The sequence below is a fragment of the Mesoplodon densirostris genome, chromosome 14 (assembly GCF_025265405.1).
Source record: "Mesoplodon densirostris isolate mMesDen1 chromosome 14, mMesDen1 primary haplotype, whole genome shotgun sequence".
Taxonomy (NCBI): domain Eukaryota; kingdom Metazoa; phylum Chordata; class Mammalia; order Artiodactyla; family Ziphiidae; genus Mesoplodon; species Mesoplodon densirostris.
The window spans coordinates 26,799,062-26,820,255 of record NC_082674.1 but is presented as its reverse complement, the minus strand read 5'-3'; the positions used below and the strand labels follow the sequence as shown (position 1 = coordinate 26,820,255).

Genomic DNA, 21,194 nt, shown 5'->3' with positions numbered 1-21,194 from the left:
AAATCCAGTACAAACAAAATATTAGAAATTTGAATGCCTTTTATTTTGAGAAGCACTAAGGAAGCTGAACATAGGAATATTTGTGCAACTATCAAAACTCCTCCAAAGTTTGATGGATTCAATTGAAAGAAAAAACTGTTGAAGCCATTAGTTATATAGAAGAAAACTGGCATTTTTTAAATCTCTAAAGTAATTTAGAATTATAGAATCAGGGATCTCCATGCTTGCAGAACACCAATTCTGTCAGTTCTTTTTTCCCCAGCACAAATTTCTCCCTGGCTCAGTTTTTAAATGACTCCATCAAATGGCCCCAGCTACTCTCCCCAAGGGATTACTGCCAAATTCAATAGATCTCACCATTAGGCAAGATTTCAGCCTAAATATCGCTTTTCTCAAAGTCGTCATACTATATCTAAATATGGTCCAGTATCATGTCATAAATAAAATTGAAAAATGATTAGTTGCCAATAAAAAATGAATTACTGATGTGTAATTACACATTGTAAGTTTTTCAGCTGTCAGCTAATTCTTTTTAGGTTACTCATTTTCAACTTTTCCCTTTTGACTCTCATCAAGTTAATGTCTCTCCTGTTGAACACTGACGGTTTAAAAATGTGTCCACAAATTCTTTGCTATGTCTTTCTTCAAGAGATGATGGCCAATTCCCCTCCCCTTGAGCCTGGACTGGTCTTAGCGACTCCTGTCTAAAGAACAGAATAAAGCAGGGTGATAGTTTGTGACTTCAGAGCCTAGATCATAAAAGGCACTGCACTGCAGTTCCCATCCTGCTCTCTTTCCTGGATCACTCATTCTGAGGGAAGCCAGCTCCCATGCTGTGAGAATACTTGAGGCGTCTATGGAGAGGCCCACGCAACAAAGAACTGAAGCTTCCTGCCAATTACCGTGTGATTGAGCAATCCTGGAAGCAGATCTTCCAGCCCCAGGCAAGCCTTCAGATGACTGCTGCCCTTGCCTGATACCCTGACGGAAACTTCATAAAAGAACCTAAGCCAGAACCAACCAGCTAAGGTAATTCCCAATCCCTGACCCACAAAAACTGTAAGATATTGCTTGTTGCTTTAAACCACTAAAGTTGGGAATGCTCAGTTACATGGCAATAGATAATATAAACACACACACTCTTCTTCTCCACTTTATTTTCTGCCTAGATTCTGAGAACATAGAAATAGTATATATGGGCCTTTCTAAATGCACAGAGCACTGTCTGCGTGATTGACGGACTCATGAAACATGTACTGGGCGCTTACTAAGCTCCAATACACACCACGGCCATGTAAGTTACACTCATAGCCATTTCACAGACTAGGAGACTACAGAGACATTCGTCAGAAACTTGACCAAGGTCATTTTGTTAGGAAAGGGTGGAAGCTGGGAGTTCAGTGCAAGCCCTGCTCTTTCCTCAAAACCCCAGTGCCTCTCCCACACTTTTAATGAGCAGTACTATGAAAATTACACGACACGAGGCACTTGGAAAGGTTGGGATGAAGGAGAAAAATGAAGATGGAGCACATATGGGAAGGTCAGGATGAAGGAGGGAAATTAACAGAGATGGAGCACAGACTACGTATCTGGCAGCATGTTAGGTGTCACATGCCATCTCACTTCATTCTTACAACAAACAGTCTTATGGAATAAGTGTTAAGAGTTTTATTTGTCCAAGAAACGGATAGAGGTTCAACAAGATGGGATACAATAAAACCACTCTCTGGCTCTACCCTCCCAATCCTGCAATCAAGAGTAGAACAAAGACATGCAGAATAAAGCCATCCAACCCATTACCTCACAAGGCTGTGGCAGGGGCCATATGAAATAATTTGTATGAATATGATTCATAAGCTGTTAAATACGCAAATTCAAGAGGTTATCATTTCATGCAGTCAGCTCTTAGAGGAAAAACTCAAATGAGCAGCAATACTTACTCCAAGATAAATTACAGAGCAAAACACACAAGACCTTCTAAATATGGGAAAATTTCACCTCGAAATGTTTGCTTTTATGATCATAATTACTACTAAAAACTCTAGAAGAAAGTATAATTCTACTGTGGACTTTGGTCCTTACACAATTTCCAGGTAAGATCTGATTGCTTCATTTTGTTTGAAAGCTATCAAAATGGATCTCAAACGGCAATAGGAACCCACTGATTAGAAAGGTTTATTTTGCATTTGGATTATTTTTGTTAAAAAAATTCTTCCCAGAAGCTCTATATTCAGATAATTTTTTAAATGTGTCATGGTCATTAAAGTCCTACATATAATAAAGTTGACAAAATTTTTAAATATAGTCAAATTTTGACTTTGGACTCCCCTGAAAGTAACTTACACGAAGAGCTAAAGTAGCAATCTTTTCAATGAACAAGTTTTGTTTTGGCAATTTATACCTTGTTATATTTTTGCTTCCTAACAAATACACGCATAACAAGTAGGGTAACAGTTTAAACACTCAAACAATGTTCTAATGGGCTTCCCTGGTGGCGCAGTGGTTAAGAATCCACCTGCCAAGGAAGGGGACATGGGTTCAAGCCCTGGTCTGGGAAGATCCCACATGCCGCGGAGCAACAAAGCCCGTGTGCCACAACTACTGAGCCTGCACTCTAGAGCCCGCGAGCCACAGCTACTGAGCCCATGTGCCACAACAACTGAAGCCTGTGCGCCTAGAGCCCATGCTCTGCGACAAGAGAAGCCACTGCAATGAGAAGCCCGTGCACCGCAACTAAAGAAAGCCCGTGTGCAGCAACAAAGACTCAGTGCAGCCAAAAATTAAATAAATAAACTTATTTCAAAAACAGAATAATAGGGCTTCCCTGGTGGCGCAGTGGTTGAGAGTCCGCCTGCCGATGCAGGGGACACGGGTTCGTGCCCCAGTCCGGGAAGATCCCACATGCCACGGAGCGGCTGGGCCCATGAGCCATGGCCGCTGAGCCTGCGCGTCTGGAGCCTGTGCTCTGCAATGGGAGAGGCCACAACAGTGAGAGGCCCGCGTACCGCAAAAAAAAAAAAAAAAAAAAAAAAAGAATAATAATGTACTAATATTACAATGTAACATTGAATTAATGCATATGCAGCAATTAGCACTGTGGCTGGCATATGGTAAGTGCTAAATAGATGAGGAGAAAGGCCAGGATTGAATCCACAGTGTCTTTGGAGAATATAAATGAGCCTATGTCCAAATTTCCTGATCTTCAGAGACATGAATATAATTTACAACACCAAGAGCAGGTTTTTAAAATATGTATTGTATGTTCTTGAGGTATATTAAGGTGTGGTTTGGAAACTGGGATCTCTGACAAGAAACATTATGAATCACTTTCTCTGCTAAGAGTATTTTTTAAACTCCTTTAAAAAGAGGCCTCTAACTTCGCTATATTTCCAGGTTCAAGACATGGCAGAGAATGTCTGCTATGAATTTATACACACTCCCCGCTCCCCGCTTTGTGGTTGCCTGAAAACCCATACCAAAAATAATGATGAACGAATAAAAGGTATAATGGGATTTCGGAAGTGTTACTGAAAGTATTCCTATCCGCACTCACTAACAAACTCTAACTGGACGCTCTCCATTCCATATGAGCAAGAATCCCTGAGACCCAAGAATGCTTCTGTTAAAAATCCTAACGGCTGCTCAGACATAAATGTGGTAACACATCAGGTCCTACTGAAACCAGGCCAGGCAGAACAATTCTTTAGGTGTTTCAGTAGTCTTGAGGAAATGATAGAACTGACCCATCCACTCCTCTATGCATCACAAGCCCACCCCAGTGTTTGATGCTCTGAGATGTCACGACAGGCAGCTGTTAGAGGGAAGGGTACAAATAGAACATGTGTTAGCCAGAGTCTCTGTCCACAGCACAATGTGAGGGGTGCATGTTATCTGGAGTGATGGAATGGTAAAGCTGTGTGAAGCAATAAGGGAGATAAGCCCCAAGAATTCTGATCCAGGGACAGCCAGCCCTCGTGGAGACTAGGGCACATTTCAGTAACTGCAAGGATGATGTTGAGAATCCACAGTACTTGTAGCACCCCATTATATGTTGCCCTGTCCCCAGTGCTTTTCAGAAAAGGCTGATGAACTTCATTCTTATATACAACATTAATGAGACAGAAAGCTTCTCTCTGGCTGCTTCTGCTGGTGTTTCACTTTTGTAACAGTTGTGTACTGCTTAGCTCTAACTTACAAACACCTTAAGAGAGATTCTGATTCATTTCATCAGTATCATCCCTGCTGGGGAAAGAGGGATCCTGAGATGCACCTGTAGCCGTTAAATGGTGATCATTAAAACAAGCAGCGCAGCTGCCTGGTGCGTGGGGTTCCAGACCTTGTTAAAGGAGAGTGCTCAATCCCACATAAGAAGCCCAGAGGCCATCAACCAAAAGAAACTATGACTAACACCCTCTCACCTGCACTATGATGCTTGCTTGCTTTCAGCAAAGCTTTCCAAATCTGTTTCTAGGATACAGGGTTTTAAAATATCTATGATTTTTTTTTTTCAAGAGCAACCACTGCCTACCTAAAATGTTTTCATTTAGTTAAACTGGTACCTTGAGAGAAACTTGTGAAGCACAGTTAGGGCTACAAGAAAACTTCTTTAATGGATACTTGCTATATGGATACTATAAGGAGCTCCAAAAAAGTAAATTTTTAAATAATACACATTTATGTATTTGATTGAATATATTTGTGTGTTTATGTGTATATGCACATATTTCATTATTTAAAGTTTGCCCGCCAGAAGAATTACTCACATAAAACCATGTTGCAATTACCTCCTAGGGAAGAAAGGTTTTCCTCCTCCTCCCGCCATGTATTAATTTCTACTACCTTTGTATGCGAGGAGAAAGGGAGACCAAGGACAGCTGGCTTTCAGCTTAAGGATAATTTCATAAGATGCTCATACTAAGTCAATATTGAAAAATAATGCACAACTAAAATTGTAGATAACCACAACACAAAAACTTCTTTAAGAAATGTCATACAGGGCTTCCCTGGTGGCGCAGTGGTTGAGAGTCCGCCTGCCGATGGAGGGGACACGGGTTCGTGCCCCGATCCCGGAAGATCCCACATGCCGCGGAGCGGCTGGGCCCGCGAGCCATGGCCGCGGAGCCTGTGTGTCCGGAGCCTGTGCTCCGCAACGGGAGAGGCCACAGCAGTGAGAGGCCCGCGTACAGCAAAAAAAAAAAAAAAAAAAGAAATGTCATACAAAAACACAAAGAAGGTACTGAGGTCTTTACCTCCACAAAGTGGGTACAGATTCACCACAAGGCCATCATTTTCAATGCTAAGAGGACCTTTCTATAAGGAGACTGACCCACAAGAAGACAAAGCATTCTACTTTAATTCCTTTTATAACATCTCATAAGTAGAACTTTTGTATCAAAAGTATCATTTCAACTCTAATGATGATTAATTTTCTAGAAGCTATTTTCCCATTTAGAAGAAAAATCAAGTCAAGCCCTCAGTTTCTGGTAAATAAATCCTAAGGCTGCGTAGGCACCATCTTTTTTCAAATTCAAGTTTTCTCCTACCAAAACGTTGCACTGTAGTTTCCCTCAGGCAAACTGTAAATTCATGTGTTTTATTTTTCCTTAGAAATATCACAGTTTGGTCACAGAATATTCTGGAGCCACACAGTGTTTCTCAATATCTTGAACTCAGTCTCAACACCCAGAAATATCCTTGGATTGGTTTGTTATGAAATCTTGGGCCCTTTGGGTTTAAAAGCCTCTTTCTCTGGCACGGAAAGCTGCCCACTGGGGAATTTAGGTTACATAATCCTCTCACTCTAGGTTTTCCTCCACTGTTTTCACATTGCTGGATAAGCTTCTTGGCAGTGTTTATAATCAATCCATGCCTACCACTGCCCAGCTATCTTGAACTGTGCGTGAGTAACCAGGCGATGAGAAGTTCACATCCACATACCTTCCGGGGTATGACCAAACAACCCCTGGATAAAATAAACCACCTGCCCTCGCCCCTCCAACTGAGGCACGGCGGCCACAGCCAAGACCACACATGGAACAACTTCTATAATAGGTAATACTCTGTCCTTCAAAGGAACATGAATTCTTAAGGACATCAACTCAGCAAAACCCTGGTGTTCACCCACATTCACCAGAATGCTTTCTCAAGCATTTTTTAATACCCAGTATGCTGATGCTTTGCTGTCTAGGCTTTTAAGGCCAACAAGGATTTTACCAGAAATTATTGAAGACTGGGTGATTTTCTTCTGGCCATCTTAGTGCTAAGATCCACATTGCCACATGGCTGGGAAACTGGCTCAATGTTCCTGATTCCCAAACAACACTGAGTGGGGATGACCAAGCAGCTCCAGGAGCTTGCTGATTTTACAAGGGAAAAGGCACAGAGCTTTACTACCAACCCGTCTTCCAGGCAGTATGTTTTCACACCTAGTATCCTTTTTAAATGCTAAATCGTTTGTTAGTTTGCATCAGCTTCCTGTAAGATCGTTTCTGGCTGGTACAGCTTCCACTGTCACTTCGTACTTGTTGTATTGGTGTGGGGCCATTCCTTCGAGACACACTTACCTGCACATGACAAGCTAAGGGTAGTCTCCATGCAGGGAAGGATTTCGAGTGCTGAAGAATATTAAGTCTACGGAATTCTCCTTCCTCCCAAGTGCCCAGTGTGTCCGTCTGCAAAGCTTTGCCTTAGTGGGGCTCCCAAGCAATCAGGAACTAACAGAGAGAGCATCTCAGAGAACTGGGATTTGCCAGCACACTTGATTTCCCCCTCCCTTTTCTCTCCTCACACGATCTTCCTATCACTCACATCTTAAACTTCAACACCCAAATGAGGTGAGGGTGGTTCTCAGGACCAGACTCTTCCTCACCCGCATTTTCAAACTGTTCTTCCTCTGGAGGTATCCCTATTGCAAATTCATCCTGCACTTAAGAATCTGGTTCCAATTCTTCTCATCTGCACTTATTACATCTACATTTGCCTTCATCTAGTTGCCACTCCACGGCTTCTCCCATTTTTTGGCAAAGGCCCAGTAAGTGGAGGATGAATGTGGTCTTCCTTAAAGCCAACTTCCATCTATGGTGGGTGCTCTGAACTACACCACAGACTCCCTCCCTGTGAAGATTCTGTAACTAGCACTGTGCATCTGAGCCTCTAATGAGTATTCCTGCCCACCTACTTGAAATGGCTGGCATAAGCACAACAGTCTAAGCCAAATACTGCCTGCCTATCCTTTAAACTTCAGATTTGTTTTGCTAAAGCAAAAATCTTGGATGTGTCCTCTAACCTTCTGCAGAACTACTCTCTTCTCTCAGGGCAACCAGGAAGATGCAGTTTTAATGGTAACATCTTCGCTCTATCAGTCTGCAACCACAGAAAATCTGCACTCCAGACACATGAACTTTTTTTCCCGGGGAGATATAACACTTGTCATCAAACCCTGAGATACTTTCATGCCTTATGCTTCTTGGTGGCAGTGTGAACACAGCCTGAAGGCTAATGCTAGCACATTCAACCATAGTGTGGCTAAAAGAGGAAGGCTCGTGTGCCCAAAGGGCCCGCGCTCTTCAGAGTATGGGAACATGGACTGCAGTCAGGCCAGAACTGGGCTGCAGGGATTTGGGCAGCAAAGTTGCTCAATGGACTCTTTGCCTCCCTCTCAGACCTAAGACCTGCTGAGGAGGGCTGTTGTATCTTCAAATGGGGGAGCCAGGAATTCCAGTCAGCCCGTGACTCATGTGGGGGGGTGAGGGTGGGAGCAGAAGCTGAGTCGACTGGCCTGTTGCAAGGAATGGGAGGGGTCAGCACAGACCACAGGATCCAGGGCTAAGATGTTTCCTGAGGTCCCAGTGCAGGCATGATAAGGTTTTCTTCTGTCAGAAGCAGCCTAATGGGGCTGTGTATGTGTTTCCTGCACCACTATGGGTGTTTACCTAGCAGAAAGCTTAAGTTTAACAATTTAAGTAAAAATTAAATGTGGGCTTCTCCTAACTTTTTATAACTGAAAAGTATCATATTTTCTCAATGACAATAATCAATCACTCTCTCATGTCTCTGAGCACATCGGGAGATAAATTAGCAACTCTTTTAAGAATCTGATTTGTATCAATTTTAGAAACTTTAGAAAGGTAGTATATAAAAGATGGTGTCTGCCTTTCTTGAAATCTAAGATTTTGGCTTTGTTGAATCTGAAGTAAGATTTCAATAGACAACTTTAAAATATAATTAACCTTTTTAAAAGCTAAGTCCACCTTGAGAAGAAAACCACTGGAATTAGCAAGGAGAAATCCAATTATAAAAGTTTACATTTCTAAAAATTTCCAATTAAACTGAGGTAATAGAAAACAAAAGTGGAGCAGGTGAATATTCAAATCAGAGATTCTCCAATTTCTTAGCTCTAGGACTCTTTGCATAACGCTGCAAATCAGTAGTCTAGGGAACTATTTCAGCTACAGGGATATTTCTGCTCATCCTAAAGCTCTCCTTTATAAGTCACTCCACACTCTACCTTAGGAAGCTCTCCATTATTACCCCTGATGATAAAAAAAATCCTTCCACCATGGACCAAAATCGAAATGTTATTTTCTGGTTTTAGTATGATCAAGCATCCCATGGTATTTTCAGCACAACAGCAGATAGTCTGGAATGGATACTTATTACCCTCAAGCAAGATCTTTTTCTAGTGCATTGTATTGAAATCATCTCTTTAGATGTGAGATATTTGGGTCTGCCCCTGAGCAGATACGAAGATAATCTGAACTGGCTGTTGTCATAAGATTGCCTTTAAATGTTATCATCATGTCATTTCAACTTCCCTCCCTCTAGGTTAAAAACACTGCTAAACCAACCACAATAGAATTTGGTTTACATAGTCAAACCTTTCCTACAAATTACTGAAGGAGGTACTGGATAAAGCAGATCCCCTCTACCCAACGCCATTCTTAGCACTTCTGAGAGAACCAGTGACCTCCATTCCTTGAAACTTTTATAACTACTTATTTGGAAATAATTTTTAAGTATTTTTGTGTTATTTTTAACATAACATGGCTTTACCATATTCACACTTTGTGCGACCATGATAACCATTTAATTCCAGTACACTTCCATCAGCCCCAAAGAAACTCCTTAACCATCAATGGTCACACCCAATTCCTGCTCTCCCCAGCCCCCAGCAACCACTAATCTACTATCTGTCTGCATGGATATTTCATATAATTTGCCTGTTCTAGACATTTCATATAAAAATGGAATCATATGTGATCTGGATTCTTTTGTACCTGGACTCATTCAGTATGCTTTCAAGGTTCATTCACGTTGTGGCATATATCATATTTCATTCCTTTTTGTGGCTGAACAGCCAATGGCAAGATATACCACATTTTGTTTATCTACTATCAGTTGATGGGCAGTTTGGTTGTTCTCACTTTTTGGCTATTGTGAATAACACTGCTATGAACATTTGTACATATGTTTTTGTGTACACATGTTTTCACTTCTCTTGAGTATATACTTAGGAGTGGAACTGCTGCATCATAGGGTCACTCTGTGTTTAACTTTTTGAGGAACTCATGGTGATTCATGCAATTCAGTCCAGCTGCATGGCCATTAATAGGTCATCCAGTGAAAATGTTATTTCCATCAGTATCAAAAGGCTTTCTATAAACAACCAGGAGTAACATCCATTACTTTCCCCAGTGCTGTGTGGCATGTCACTCTAACATTAAAGGAAACTAGACTTATCTAACACAACTGGTTTCCTGGTAGTTCATGCTTTTCTGGCTGCCTCCAAACCAAGTGGAGCTACATCTGAGAATCATCATGGGGAGGAGGGGGGGTTGCTGGGAATAGTGACACTGAAGAACAGTTGCTTACACACAGGGCCTCTAGAGCATCTTTTGGTTTAATTGTCCTGTTTCAGGCACCAGTCAATCAGGTCCAAAATCTATATATTTTCAGCAGATTGATTTTTTTCAGTTGAAGCATGGCTGATTTACAATACTGTGTTAGTTTCAGGTATACAACATACTGATTCAGCATTTTTGCAGATTATATTCCATTATAGGTTATTACAAGACAGTGGATATAATTCCCTGTGTTATACGTATATCCTTGTTGCTTATGTATTTTACATATAGTAGTTTGTATCTATTAAACCCATACCCCTAATTTGTCCCTCCCTCCTTCTGAGTCTGTTTCGTATATACATTCATTTTATCTTCTAGATTCCAATACAGGTGATATTATACAGCATCTGTCTTTATCCAACTGATTTTACTAAGCATAATATTCTCTAGGTCCATCCACGTTGCTGCAAATGGCAGTATTTCGTTCTTTTTTATGGCTGAGTAATATTCCATTGTTTATATACACACACCACATCTTAATCCAAACACCTGTTGATGGGCACTTGGTTTGCTTCCATATCTTGGCTATTGTAAGTAGTGCTGCACTGAACACTGGGGCACATGTATTTTTTCAAAGTAGTGTTTTCATTTTTTCCAGATACATACCCAGGAGTGGAACTGCTAGATCATATGGTGGAATTGCTAGATCTTATGGTTGCTCTATCTTCAGTTTTTTGAGGAACCCCTATACTGTTTTCCACAGTGGTTGCACCAATTTATATTCCCATCCTCAGTGTACAAGGGTTCCCTTTTCTCCACATCCTCTCCGACACTTGTTATTTGTAGACTTTTTGATGAGAGCCATGCTAACAGGTGTGAGGTGATACCTCGTAGTTTTGATTTGCATTTCTCTTATAGAGATGTTGAGCATCTTTTCATGTGTCTGTTAGCCATCTGTATGTCTTCTTTGTAAAAATGTCTATTCAAGTCTTCTGCCCCTTTCTTGATTGGGTGGTTTTTTTTTTTATATATACTGAGTTGTATGAGCTGTTTGTATATTTTAAATATTAACCCCTTGTCAGTCACATCATTTGCAAATATTTTCTCCCATTCCATAGGTTGTCTTTTTAGTAGATTGAGAAACTAAGTCTCTAGATTACCAGTTGGCAAACTACAGCCCATGGGCCAAATCCAGCCAGCTACCTGACTTTTTTTTTTTTTAAAACAACCTACTAGCTAAGAGTTTTTACAGTTTTAAATGTCTACATTTTAAATAGTTATGTACGTACCTATATATAACATCCTCAATTTGTATCTTGGCTCCTAATGCCTAAAGTACTTATTACCTGATCCTTTAAGAAAAAAATTTGCAGACCCCTGCTCAAAATGATACTCATGCAAATTAAGCTAGTCTCCAGTCTTAATACCAGAGATTCCCAAACCATCTTTTCCTGACACCTCCATGAAATTCAGAATTCTTTTATCAGTATGATCATAAGCTTTCAAAAATTCTTCCCATCACATTCTAATTTTGGAGAGCTTTTATAAAATATGATCTATATAAAGCTTCAAGGAAATAGTAGTACCTCTTTAGATTTTTAGAGATTAGAAAAATACTATATACTTAGGGATATTTCTAGAGAACAGGCTATTAAGCACTGAAATCAAAGGAGCTTTAAAAACAAGATGATAGGGCTTCCCTGGTGGCACAGTGGTTGAGAGTCCGCCTGCCGATGCAGGGGACACAGGTTCGTGCCCCGGTCCGGGAAGATCCCACATGCCGCGGAGCGGCTGGGCCCGTGCGCCATGGCCACTGAGCCTGCGCGTCCGGAGCCTGTGCTCCACAACAGGAGAGGCCACAACAGTGAGAGGCCCGTGTACCGCAAAAAACAACAACAACAAAAACAACAAAAACAAGATGATACATCTATTGTTTTGCAAATAACTTGGAAGCTATCCTTTCTAAAGGGCAAGGAGATGATCTACACAATTTCTCCATTCTTCCCTCATCATCCCAATAAATCACCTCAGACAATTGCTCTGGGGTCCAGCCTCAAGTCCTGAGCACAATTTTCTCAAAAGATGAAACGTGGAATGTACATACCTTATATTAGCTACTCTTTTTGTTAAGTGGCCAATTCCGGGATGTGGAGCTGGTCCCCAGGAATCAAGCCCATACAGACACAGGCTTCTGAAGTGCCAAACAGTAGTAAGAATTCTCTCTCAGCTCTCCACACTACTCTGGGTGGTGAAAGACAGTCCTTTTCAACCTCACAACTGGCATTCTCTTTCATTACTTGTGGCGCAGGCCATCCGTCACCGTAAGGCAGAGCAGGAAGCTGCTGGAAGGAGTGTGTGCATCCAGCCTGCCGCCTCACTGAAGAACGTTTTCTCCAGATGCTGCCAGCAGACACTCTGTAATACTTAACCCACAAATCATCACATTCCCCACCCTCTGCGCTGGGGCTTGTCCTTGAACCTCCCCCACAGTGAGATATTACCCAAGCTGGCCACTGATACAATAGCTCTTTACAAACGCAGTCAAACCTGCCACACCATGGAACCGATATACTAAAAACACTGCCCTCCTAACATGAAAACATCCACTGTAGGTAAATCTCGGAGGGTAATGCAGGACACTGCAGACATCTCACAAGGAATAAATCCTGGCTGGCTCACTAAGGAAAATATTTTATCAATGTAAACACATCAGCCATACAACTGTACAGAAAATGAGAGCAAGTATATCTTGGAAATGGAGCCATCTTGCAGAAACAGTATTACAGGCAAGTCACTTCAGATCCTGCAATGTCCAGGAAAACTGCCTTTCCTCTGAAGAAGGAAAACATATTGCTGTCTGGTTGTTTCAGGAACCAGTATGGATTTTTAAAAAAATGATTCTTGAATTTTATCTACTGTGACACATTAAAGCCATCTACAGAGCGAAGTGTTTCCAAACCATGATACTGTAATTTAGAAAGATGATTGACAGGACATACTCACACTGAAAAGGTGCTGCCACATGATCGTGTCCAAATCTTAAAGGGAATGAACCTTCAGTAGACTGCTCTCCCGAAATCACCTTCTGAGCTGCAAAGTACTTGGGCTTGAGCACATATTCCTGGGCCTGGCCATGATGAATCATCACATTCTGTGAGGAAAGGGGTGTCACTCTGGAAAGAAGCAAAGTAAGGATAAGGAAATTAATAATGGACTTTTAAAGTCAAGTAAGAAGGAAAGAATAAGAAATCAGTTAAACTTAGAAAGGAGCATAAAAATTTCATACAAGGCTATTTTTTTCCTTCAAATACTGTAGTCACGACATAGTAAGAAATAATAACACCTTACCCTTGGAAACCTCCAACATAAAGGGAACTCTGCCTGTCTAGTCAAGAAGCATAAGGACATACAGGTCGTGAACAGACGGAGTCTATCAAAGCACTGAAAGCACAGCTACCATGAGCCCTCATGCAACACACGCAAGTTATATTTAAGACAAAAACATACACGAACAGGTATGTATATCAGGAAGGTATTAAGCCTCTTTGAACCTCACTTTCCTATTCTGTACCATGGACTATCTGCTGCACAAGGCTAAGAAAAACATTCTTGTAAAAATCTGAACACATAAAAACTGAAAAAAATTTTATAATCTTTTGAAATATAAATTATGATGATGGGGAAAAAAACGCACTCATATCATTGTAGTTAACAGTTATTTTAATATTTCATGCTGTATCTCAATGATTAAAACTGTACTATTTAGGTTAACTGTTTCATAATTACTAGTCTCTAAGAAGAATAATAATTTACGACAATCTCATAATTTTGTCAATGACACGAGTCAAGACCTCTGAGGACTCCTGAACACGATTATGTGTTTTCACCCTCCTGGTTGAACCCTTTTCTCTTCTATGACAGTTTTCTACTGCTGCATGTACTGTATACTTTAAAATAAGCCTTCATCCAGATCTAATCACTCCCTGAGGGACAGAATTGAAATCATTCACTAAGCAAGACAAACAATGTAGAATATAAAGAAGATATACCAAATAATTCTGGAAAATGCAAACTTGCTATTAAAATTGTTGGAACAGACCATTTTAGTAGCAAACTGAGCCTCTGGAAGGAAACTTGCCCTCTGCTGTAATCTTGAATATTATTGACCGTGACACATTAAAGCCATCTAAACCGAACAATATTTCCAAACTACCATAGTATAACTGGGGTTTTGTGGCACCTTATTAGCATGAGTTTAGCCCAGTCAACCATCTTCCCAAAAGACTGGCCCTAATGAGGGACTATCTGAACAAGAGGAAGAAATGACACCACGGGTGGTGAGCAAGAAAGATAAATCATCAAGCCACCAAAAACACCCACACAGTGTCTCATCAAAAGCAGTAGCAGAATCTTGAATAGATACAGCCTATTGGATTCATTCTGGTTGGGATGGATGAGCTATTTTGTGAGACAAGACAACCATGAGAGACAAATAGAAGAGGCTGGGATTAAGGGTGCTTCCCTCTTAGCCAGTCAGCGATCTAAACCTATTACTTTCAACCCTGTAGTCCCAGGAAAGCCTAGGAAAATACATCTTGCGCCTAGATTTTCCCAGACGCAATGCCATGGAAGGGCATTCTCTTTGTCACTGGATGACTGACTTAAGTTACTAAAAGCCTAAAGCTTAACATTGGAAACACTTTTGTTTTGATGATGTAAGTGTCGGTTTGAACTTTAAGTATGTTTGGTTGGGATGAAGTAGAAAGTGAAACAGCTGGACACATCTGGTGGTGACTGATAAGAACCACAAGGCTGCTCTGTCAGCCTTGTGGAAAGGGGAAGCCCTCCTTCTCATCTCAGGGGCAACTCGCTCCCCAGCTACACTGTCAACCCCGTCACTATACTACTGGGACCTGCTGAGAGAAGTACAGGCTGACTCCTGTTCAGAAGAGGACAGCCCGGCATTCCAAGAGACCTTGAAGCTGCTACAACTCATTCCTGCTCCGACCACTGCCAGATAAGGGTGACCGTGGGCTCTGCCTTCTAGTTGAGGTCCTCCCTTTCTCTCCCCTCTGAATCACAGAAGTGAGAAGCAGCAAGAAACGAGCTGAAAGCATATGTGCGTGTGGGCTCCTTTTCCCTAAACCTTAACAAAAAGGTAATGAACAAACAAGAGAGCTGTACCAGGTCTAGAACTTGAGTAACAAACCTCAGCCATCATTAACTAAAGGAAATGAGTAATAGTACTGGTACCGGTACCCAGGTCTTACTCTAACTATCCTACAAGCGACAAACACATTGCAGATATGAAACTACACAGAGCTGTGCTTCCTCGTCCTCCACCTCCTTCACTTTCCTCCAATTCGAGGATGCAACTAAATACATGTGCTCACCAAGACACACAGACACATGAACAGACAGGCCACTCTGTCTCGTGGCCTCGTGGAGAAGCAAAGCCATAAGAAGTGACACCATGTGGGGCAAGTAGAGGCAGCTGTCCACTCACTCATTCCACAAACAGAAATTAAGTGTAATCACCATCCTACTCTCTCTTCCTCACTTCCTCCTTCATGGTTGGCATCTACCTTCTCCTCTAATTTCACCCTTCACAATTATTTCCACTTTGGACCATCTCTCAGCCTTACAAATATATATCCTCTTTAACTCTTCTTTTCCTTCTCTTTCACTGAAGTATATGTAGTGTTTCCTATCTCCCAGGGAAGAAAAAAAAAATCTCCTTTCAATTGGGATTTTCTCCTCTCTTCCCCCATCCCTTTACATAAAAAAAAAAAAAGGCTTAACCATCGCTAGTGAAAATCAGATCTCTCATAGCATTATAAATAATTTTTTAAGGGAAAACCAAAATGTTTAAAGAAAATTAGATTAAAATGAAAACTACAGGACCCCTGGTTCAAAATGGATTTGGGGGCACCCATATATTTTCCCTTCCTCCAAAGAAGCCCTAAAAGATATAGGTAAGGAATAAAAAAAGAAGAGAAATCCAGACTTGACATTTGGCTGTTATGCAATAGGACAGCCACACTAGTCATTAAAACATTGAAGTACTCTGTTCTGACAAACATCTACTGTCCCAAGCCCTTTGTGTTCCTCCCTCCCCCACTCCACTGGACTCCCCAGGATATCCACTCAGTCCCATAAGTAAGAAATTCACATTTGACAGAGCTGGAGACCTCAGGGTCTCGGCTCCAGCATCCTTTCTGATGTGTGGCACAGGTACTGTCCAAGGATACTAAAAATGTTTCACAAAGCCCATTAACACATACAGGAAAAATTTCAACAAATCTGTAAGAGAGCCGGGCAGACTGAGAAATGTTGACTGTTGTAGCAGGAAGGAAGCCATACCTAAATATTTTAACTTCTTTTATCTCCATCTACAGTAAGAAGCACATTTCACATGGAGATCCAGTACACATCCATACATATATATTTTTTAAATACAGCTAAGTATTACAAAATAGTATATTTATCCTTACTATGCAAAGGACACGAATATTCTCTCCTGTCATTTTTTTAAATGACAGTCTTGAACTACTACATTGATGTCATGACTTTCTGACTCCTAATGGGTCACAAAGTAGCTTAAGGACACTGGTCGAAAAAAATCACACAGGCACAGAGGAAGCCATCTTCCCAGGAGACCACAGACATGTTCTGGATACTCAAACCAAGTAAAGCACAGGGTGATAATGAGAAGTAGGGCTGAACACTGGTGTCTTCACTAAGAAGGCTACATATGAAGGCAGCTGTTCTCCCTGATTCTAGCAAAGAGAACATCCAAAAGTCAGGCTTCTACCCCCATCCGGGAAAAACATGGTTCTTCTTCTCTAAAAAAATGGAACGATGTGGTACAAACCACAAAACTTACTCCCCCAGAGTAAAGCCCTCTCATTCTGGTGTTTGGAGATCCCCTAGCTTCAAGACTGGTTTCCCGTATTTCCCCTAAAAGGAAGGTTGCCAGGCAACCAGGAGACAGGGCGCTCCAGGAGAATGATCCTAGGGAGAAAAGGGGGAGTCATGAGAATGGAAAACATGATTGAGATTTTGGAGAAACTTGACTATATATATGCAATTGATGGAATGGGAAAAGGGAGAACCCATTCCCATTTGATGCTAGGAACAACCTCCTTCAGAAAGCACAGAAATGTTGGCTATGGACACACAGAGGGAGCAACCCAAGCACCCTATACTCGGCTTTGCCTTGAGTGGAACACCCACAGACAATATTGCGAAGGCTGTAACTGCTAGAAACAACCCATGTGACCAACGTAGGTGATATAAATGAACATACCTAGCTGGAGGAGGTTGGCAAATTCTGGAAGAGGAAGAGGAGAAGTGAAGGGAAGATGAGGAGAGCCACTGCCCTCATCTTACAAAATGGAGGGTCATGAGAGAACATTCACAACCTTGAAAGATGAGGTTGACGGGAGAGGTTTAAATGTGTTGGCGGAGTATGAGAGACAAACTCTTAATACTGAACAATGATGTTTGAGAGGAAGGGTGGGGAGCAAGGGGTGAAATGAATAAGCTGAATCTTCATCTCCTACGGCAAGCAGTTTTTAGACAACATTTAAAGGGAATAAGTCTAGAACTGGCCAGAGGTCACTACCAGAAGGAGTAATAGGACTTGAGGATTAAATTAAGGGTGGCAGGGAGCAAAAGGAAAAGGAGTCAAGTGATGATGAAGGTTTCCAGCCTGGTTGACTAGAAGGGTATTTTTGGTTCAAGTCCAAGAGGAAAAGTAAAGGCAAGGAGGTGTGCCGAGTTAAAGCAGTCAGAAAAAAGGGCCAGTGTGTGAGGAAGATAATTATGCTAGTTCTAGAGAGAGAAATGTGGGGTGGATCTCTGGGGAGCAGATACAGAAAGCCTCTGAGTTTAGGAACAGTGATGTTCCAAGAGAGGCCAAATTCTTCTAAGGCAAAAATGTTTCAGAAAAACTATGGAACCACACAGTCTTGGAGGCTAGTCGCATTTAGTGGTGGGGACACAAAGAAAATCAAGAGGAGATAAAAACAAAAATAACACAGATACAGAAACGATAAGTGGAAGAAAGTTTCTAGATGGAAAGGAGAGAGAACCACCTGAAAATTGCTGCAGAAAAGGCAGGGAAACAAGCAATTGGAAAAGGCCACTGGGTTGGGTTGTAGGTCAACAGCCCCCTCAGCACTGCCACTTTACTAGTGACAGGAGTGGGACTGCATGGGGTGAAACACTTGATGAGCGCTCTACTAGTGACACTCGGAAAAGGAGAGAAGCAGGCCAGAAGGCAGGGGTACAGTCAGCCATCTGAAGACTTGAATCTGTGTAAACCTTTGTATCTTTGTAAGTAGAAAGGAAACAATTACATAAAACTTCTTTCCTTAAAAGAAGGGATTAGTTACACACTGTTTACACTTCTGCCTTCAGAGTGGCAATTTTTGGCACAAGAATGGACTAAATTTTTCCATATTTCTACTAAATCCATTATTTGACCTGTAGAGCGGGTGGGAGGATCTGGCAACACCCAAGCCCCTTTCCACTTAAGGAAAGGGCTTTGACCTCACAGAAGGGAGCCTCCAACAGACCATAAAATGTTTCCCACAGAAGGTAGGTCTGACATGATCCAACCCTCTCCCCTATGATTAGGGCACTCAGGTTTATAATCAGGATGAAGAAAAACTAGGAGAGGAAACAGGCTGCCACAGAGAAGTCAGCTCCAGTCTTTCAGGGCCTGTTTCTCTTTACAAAATTCAACTGGTCATATGTGCCCTGGTTGTGTTTCAAGTAGCTTAGAAGCGTGGGTGGATGCTCCTCAAAGAACAGAATGCACCAAAGTAAATAAGAAATGCAAGCTGTGATTTGATGGAGAAAGGCTCTTTCCTGCAAAGTTCAAGGACAATGTGCACAGAGATGGACAAAGAAAAACCTCCCTCTAGGAAGAGGTCGCAAGGCAGAGTAACACACACACACACACACACACACACACACAGAGGTAAGGGGAGACAAGTGTTTGTTTTCAGTAACCCCATTCATAGGAAATTATCTATCCAACCAAAAAAAATAAGGAGGTAAAAGGCTGCTGATGACGAGACTAAAGGACAGCACAGACTTCCAGTAACAGAGTGAGGGCTAGAGCATGCCAGAACAAACACAGAGAAAGTGAAATGAAACGAGCAAACACAGTCATGAGAACAGGAAGAAAGTAAAGATTACACTGAAAATATCAATGTAGGGATAGAACAGTAAAAAGTCTTACGCTTCAAATGAGATGAAAAAGACAAAAAAATATTGAAAAAATAAAATTAAAGAAGGTAGATATTGGGGGTTGGGGGGCATGTTGGAAAGACATGGAAATTAAGGGAGCTTTGGTGGTCATCATGAATAAACATGGTAAACTCAACCAAGTTGAACCGATTTTCTTTTACCAGTGGTTCTTAACTGGGGTGATTTGACTCCCAACCAGGGACATTTGGCAATATCTGAAGGCATCTGTAATTATCAGGATGTGGAGGTAAGGTGCTCACATCTAGTGGGTAGAAGCCAGGGATGCTACTAAATATCCTACGACATACAGGACAGTCCTTCATGAGAAAGACTTATTGGGCTAAAAATGTCAACAGTTCTGAGGTTGAGAAACACTGCTGTAATCATGAGCTATTAACACAAAACAGGTGTAATGAACACCTGAGTAAAGAGCCAATGGCCTCCAGGAGTAGCAATGAAGATGTCCACAGAAATGATGCAACCAGGAACACAAGAATTTAGATTCAACAATAAAGAAATTGATAAAAAACATACAACTTCCACCTGTGTCTTTTGGAAGCCCCATTAAGGCCACAGGAAGGTGGCCTTGTACTCAAGTTGTTTGGGTGGCTTGGGTATAAGGAACGCTAGAATATCACTGAAAATGTAATGGGATAGCCAAGAAAATAATCATTTTTATTAGAACTCCTCAAAGGAACAGTATAGAATGTGGTTGGAGAAAGCCCTTTGATAAACTGCTTAGCACTGCGCTGAGGGTGTGCCATAAAGACATGATGCAAAAATAAGATCTGGTCAGTCACTAAACCGCTTTCTAAGGAAGGTGAGTCCCATCTACTGTATGGCTTTGGTTATGCCAACAAGGTCAGAAGCATTTGGGGCCAGACATGAATTGTCTCAGATAACAAGAGAGAAAGGCTCAGGGCTGCACCAACAATTCTCCACACTACTCTCACGGTCCTCACGTTCTCCTCTGAAGACATCTGTCTGACCTCAAGTGCTGGCCTCTCAGAGGCACCCTGTGCCCTGGAATAGCCCTGGTTAGAAGAGCCTTCTGGACCTGACTGCTACATGCGAACATTCAAGGAATTCTCCAACCCTCTAATCCCAAGTTCCTAGAAGGGAGGGGACTATAATAAAAGAGCTGTAATGAAGAAGAGACTCTAAGAAGCACAGTGAGCAAGGCCTCCTCTTGGGAAGTTTAATAATCATAATGCTTGGGAGATTAAAAAAAAATGAAGTGTAAATCAACTATACTCCAATAAAAATTTTTTTAAAAATGAAGTGGACTGAAATTAAGCGCTTAAAAAATGTAAATGGTCTTAACTCAATGAAAAGTCAAAGACTGTCAGACTGAATAAAAACGCCCAGGTGTTGTATATGCTGCTTGCAACAATTCCATTTTACATATAAAGACACAAATAGGCTAAAAACAAAAGGATGAAAAAAGAGGTAACATGTTAACATGAGTCAGATAAAAGCTGCAGTGGTGCTGTTAATAATAGGCAGAGTAGATTTCAGAGCAAGGAATATTATCAAGGATAAAAAGCATCATTTCATAAGGATAAGGGTCAATTCATCAAGAGGACGTAAGAATCCTCAACAGTTGTGAACCTGATAACAGAGCTTCAAAATACATGAAGTGAAAACTTAAATGAGAATTTTTAAAAAGCCATGAGAAATAGATAAAACTTTGTAGCTGTAACTGCAGGTTTAGTACCTTTCAATTGACAGAACAAGTACACAGAAATCAGTAAGGATACAGAAGACTTGAACAACACTATCAGCTAGCTTAACCCAACTGACATTCATAGAACACTTTGCCCAAGGGCAGAGCACATGTTTCCCAAATGCATACAAGATATTTACCAAGATAGAACACATTCTGGGCCATATAAAAAATTTCAGTAACTTTTAAAGGGTTTGGGTCATACAAACTATGTTCTCTGACCATAACAGAATTAAATTAGAAATCAATAACAGAAGTATCTTTAGAAAATGCTCCAAATACTTGTAAACTAAAAACCAAACTTCAAAATAACCAATGGATCAAAGACAAAATCAAAAGGGAAACAAAAATTATTTTGAACTGAA

General features: G+C 41.2%; 1 protein-coding gene across 3 annotated transcripts in view; it reads right to left on the bottom strand.

Moving 5' to 3' along the window:
* Positions 1-21,194, bottom strand: part of LTBP1 (latent transforming growth factor beta binding protein 1) — a 430,385-nt gene that overhangs the window by 268,028 nt on the left and 141,163 nt on the right. For all 3 annotated transcript variants that reach the window (XM_060117483.1, XM_060117484.1, XM_060117485.1), the window contains exon 4: positions 12,846-13,015. In XM_060117483.1, coding sequence (XP_059973466.1) covers positions 12,846-13,015 — 170 coding nt within the window. The remainder of the gene's footprint in view (positions 1-12,845; positions 13,016-21,194) is intronic.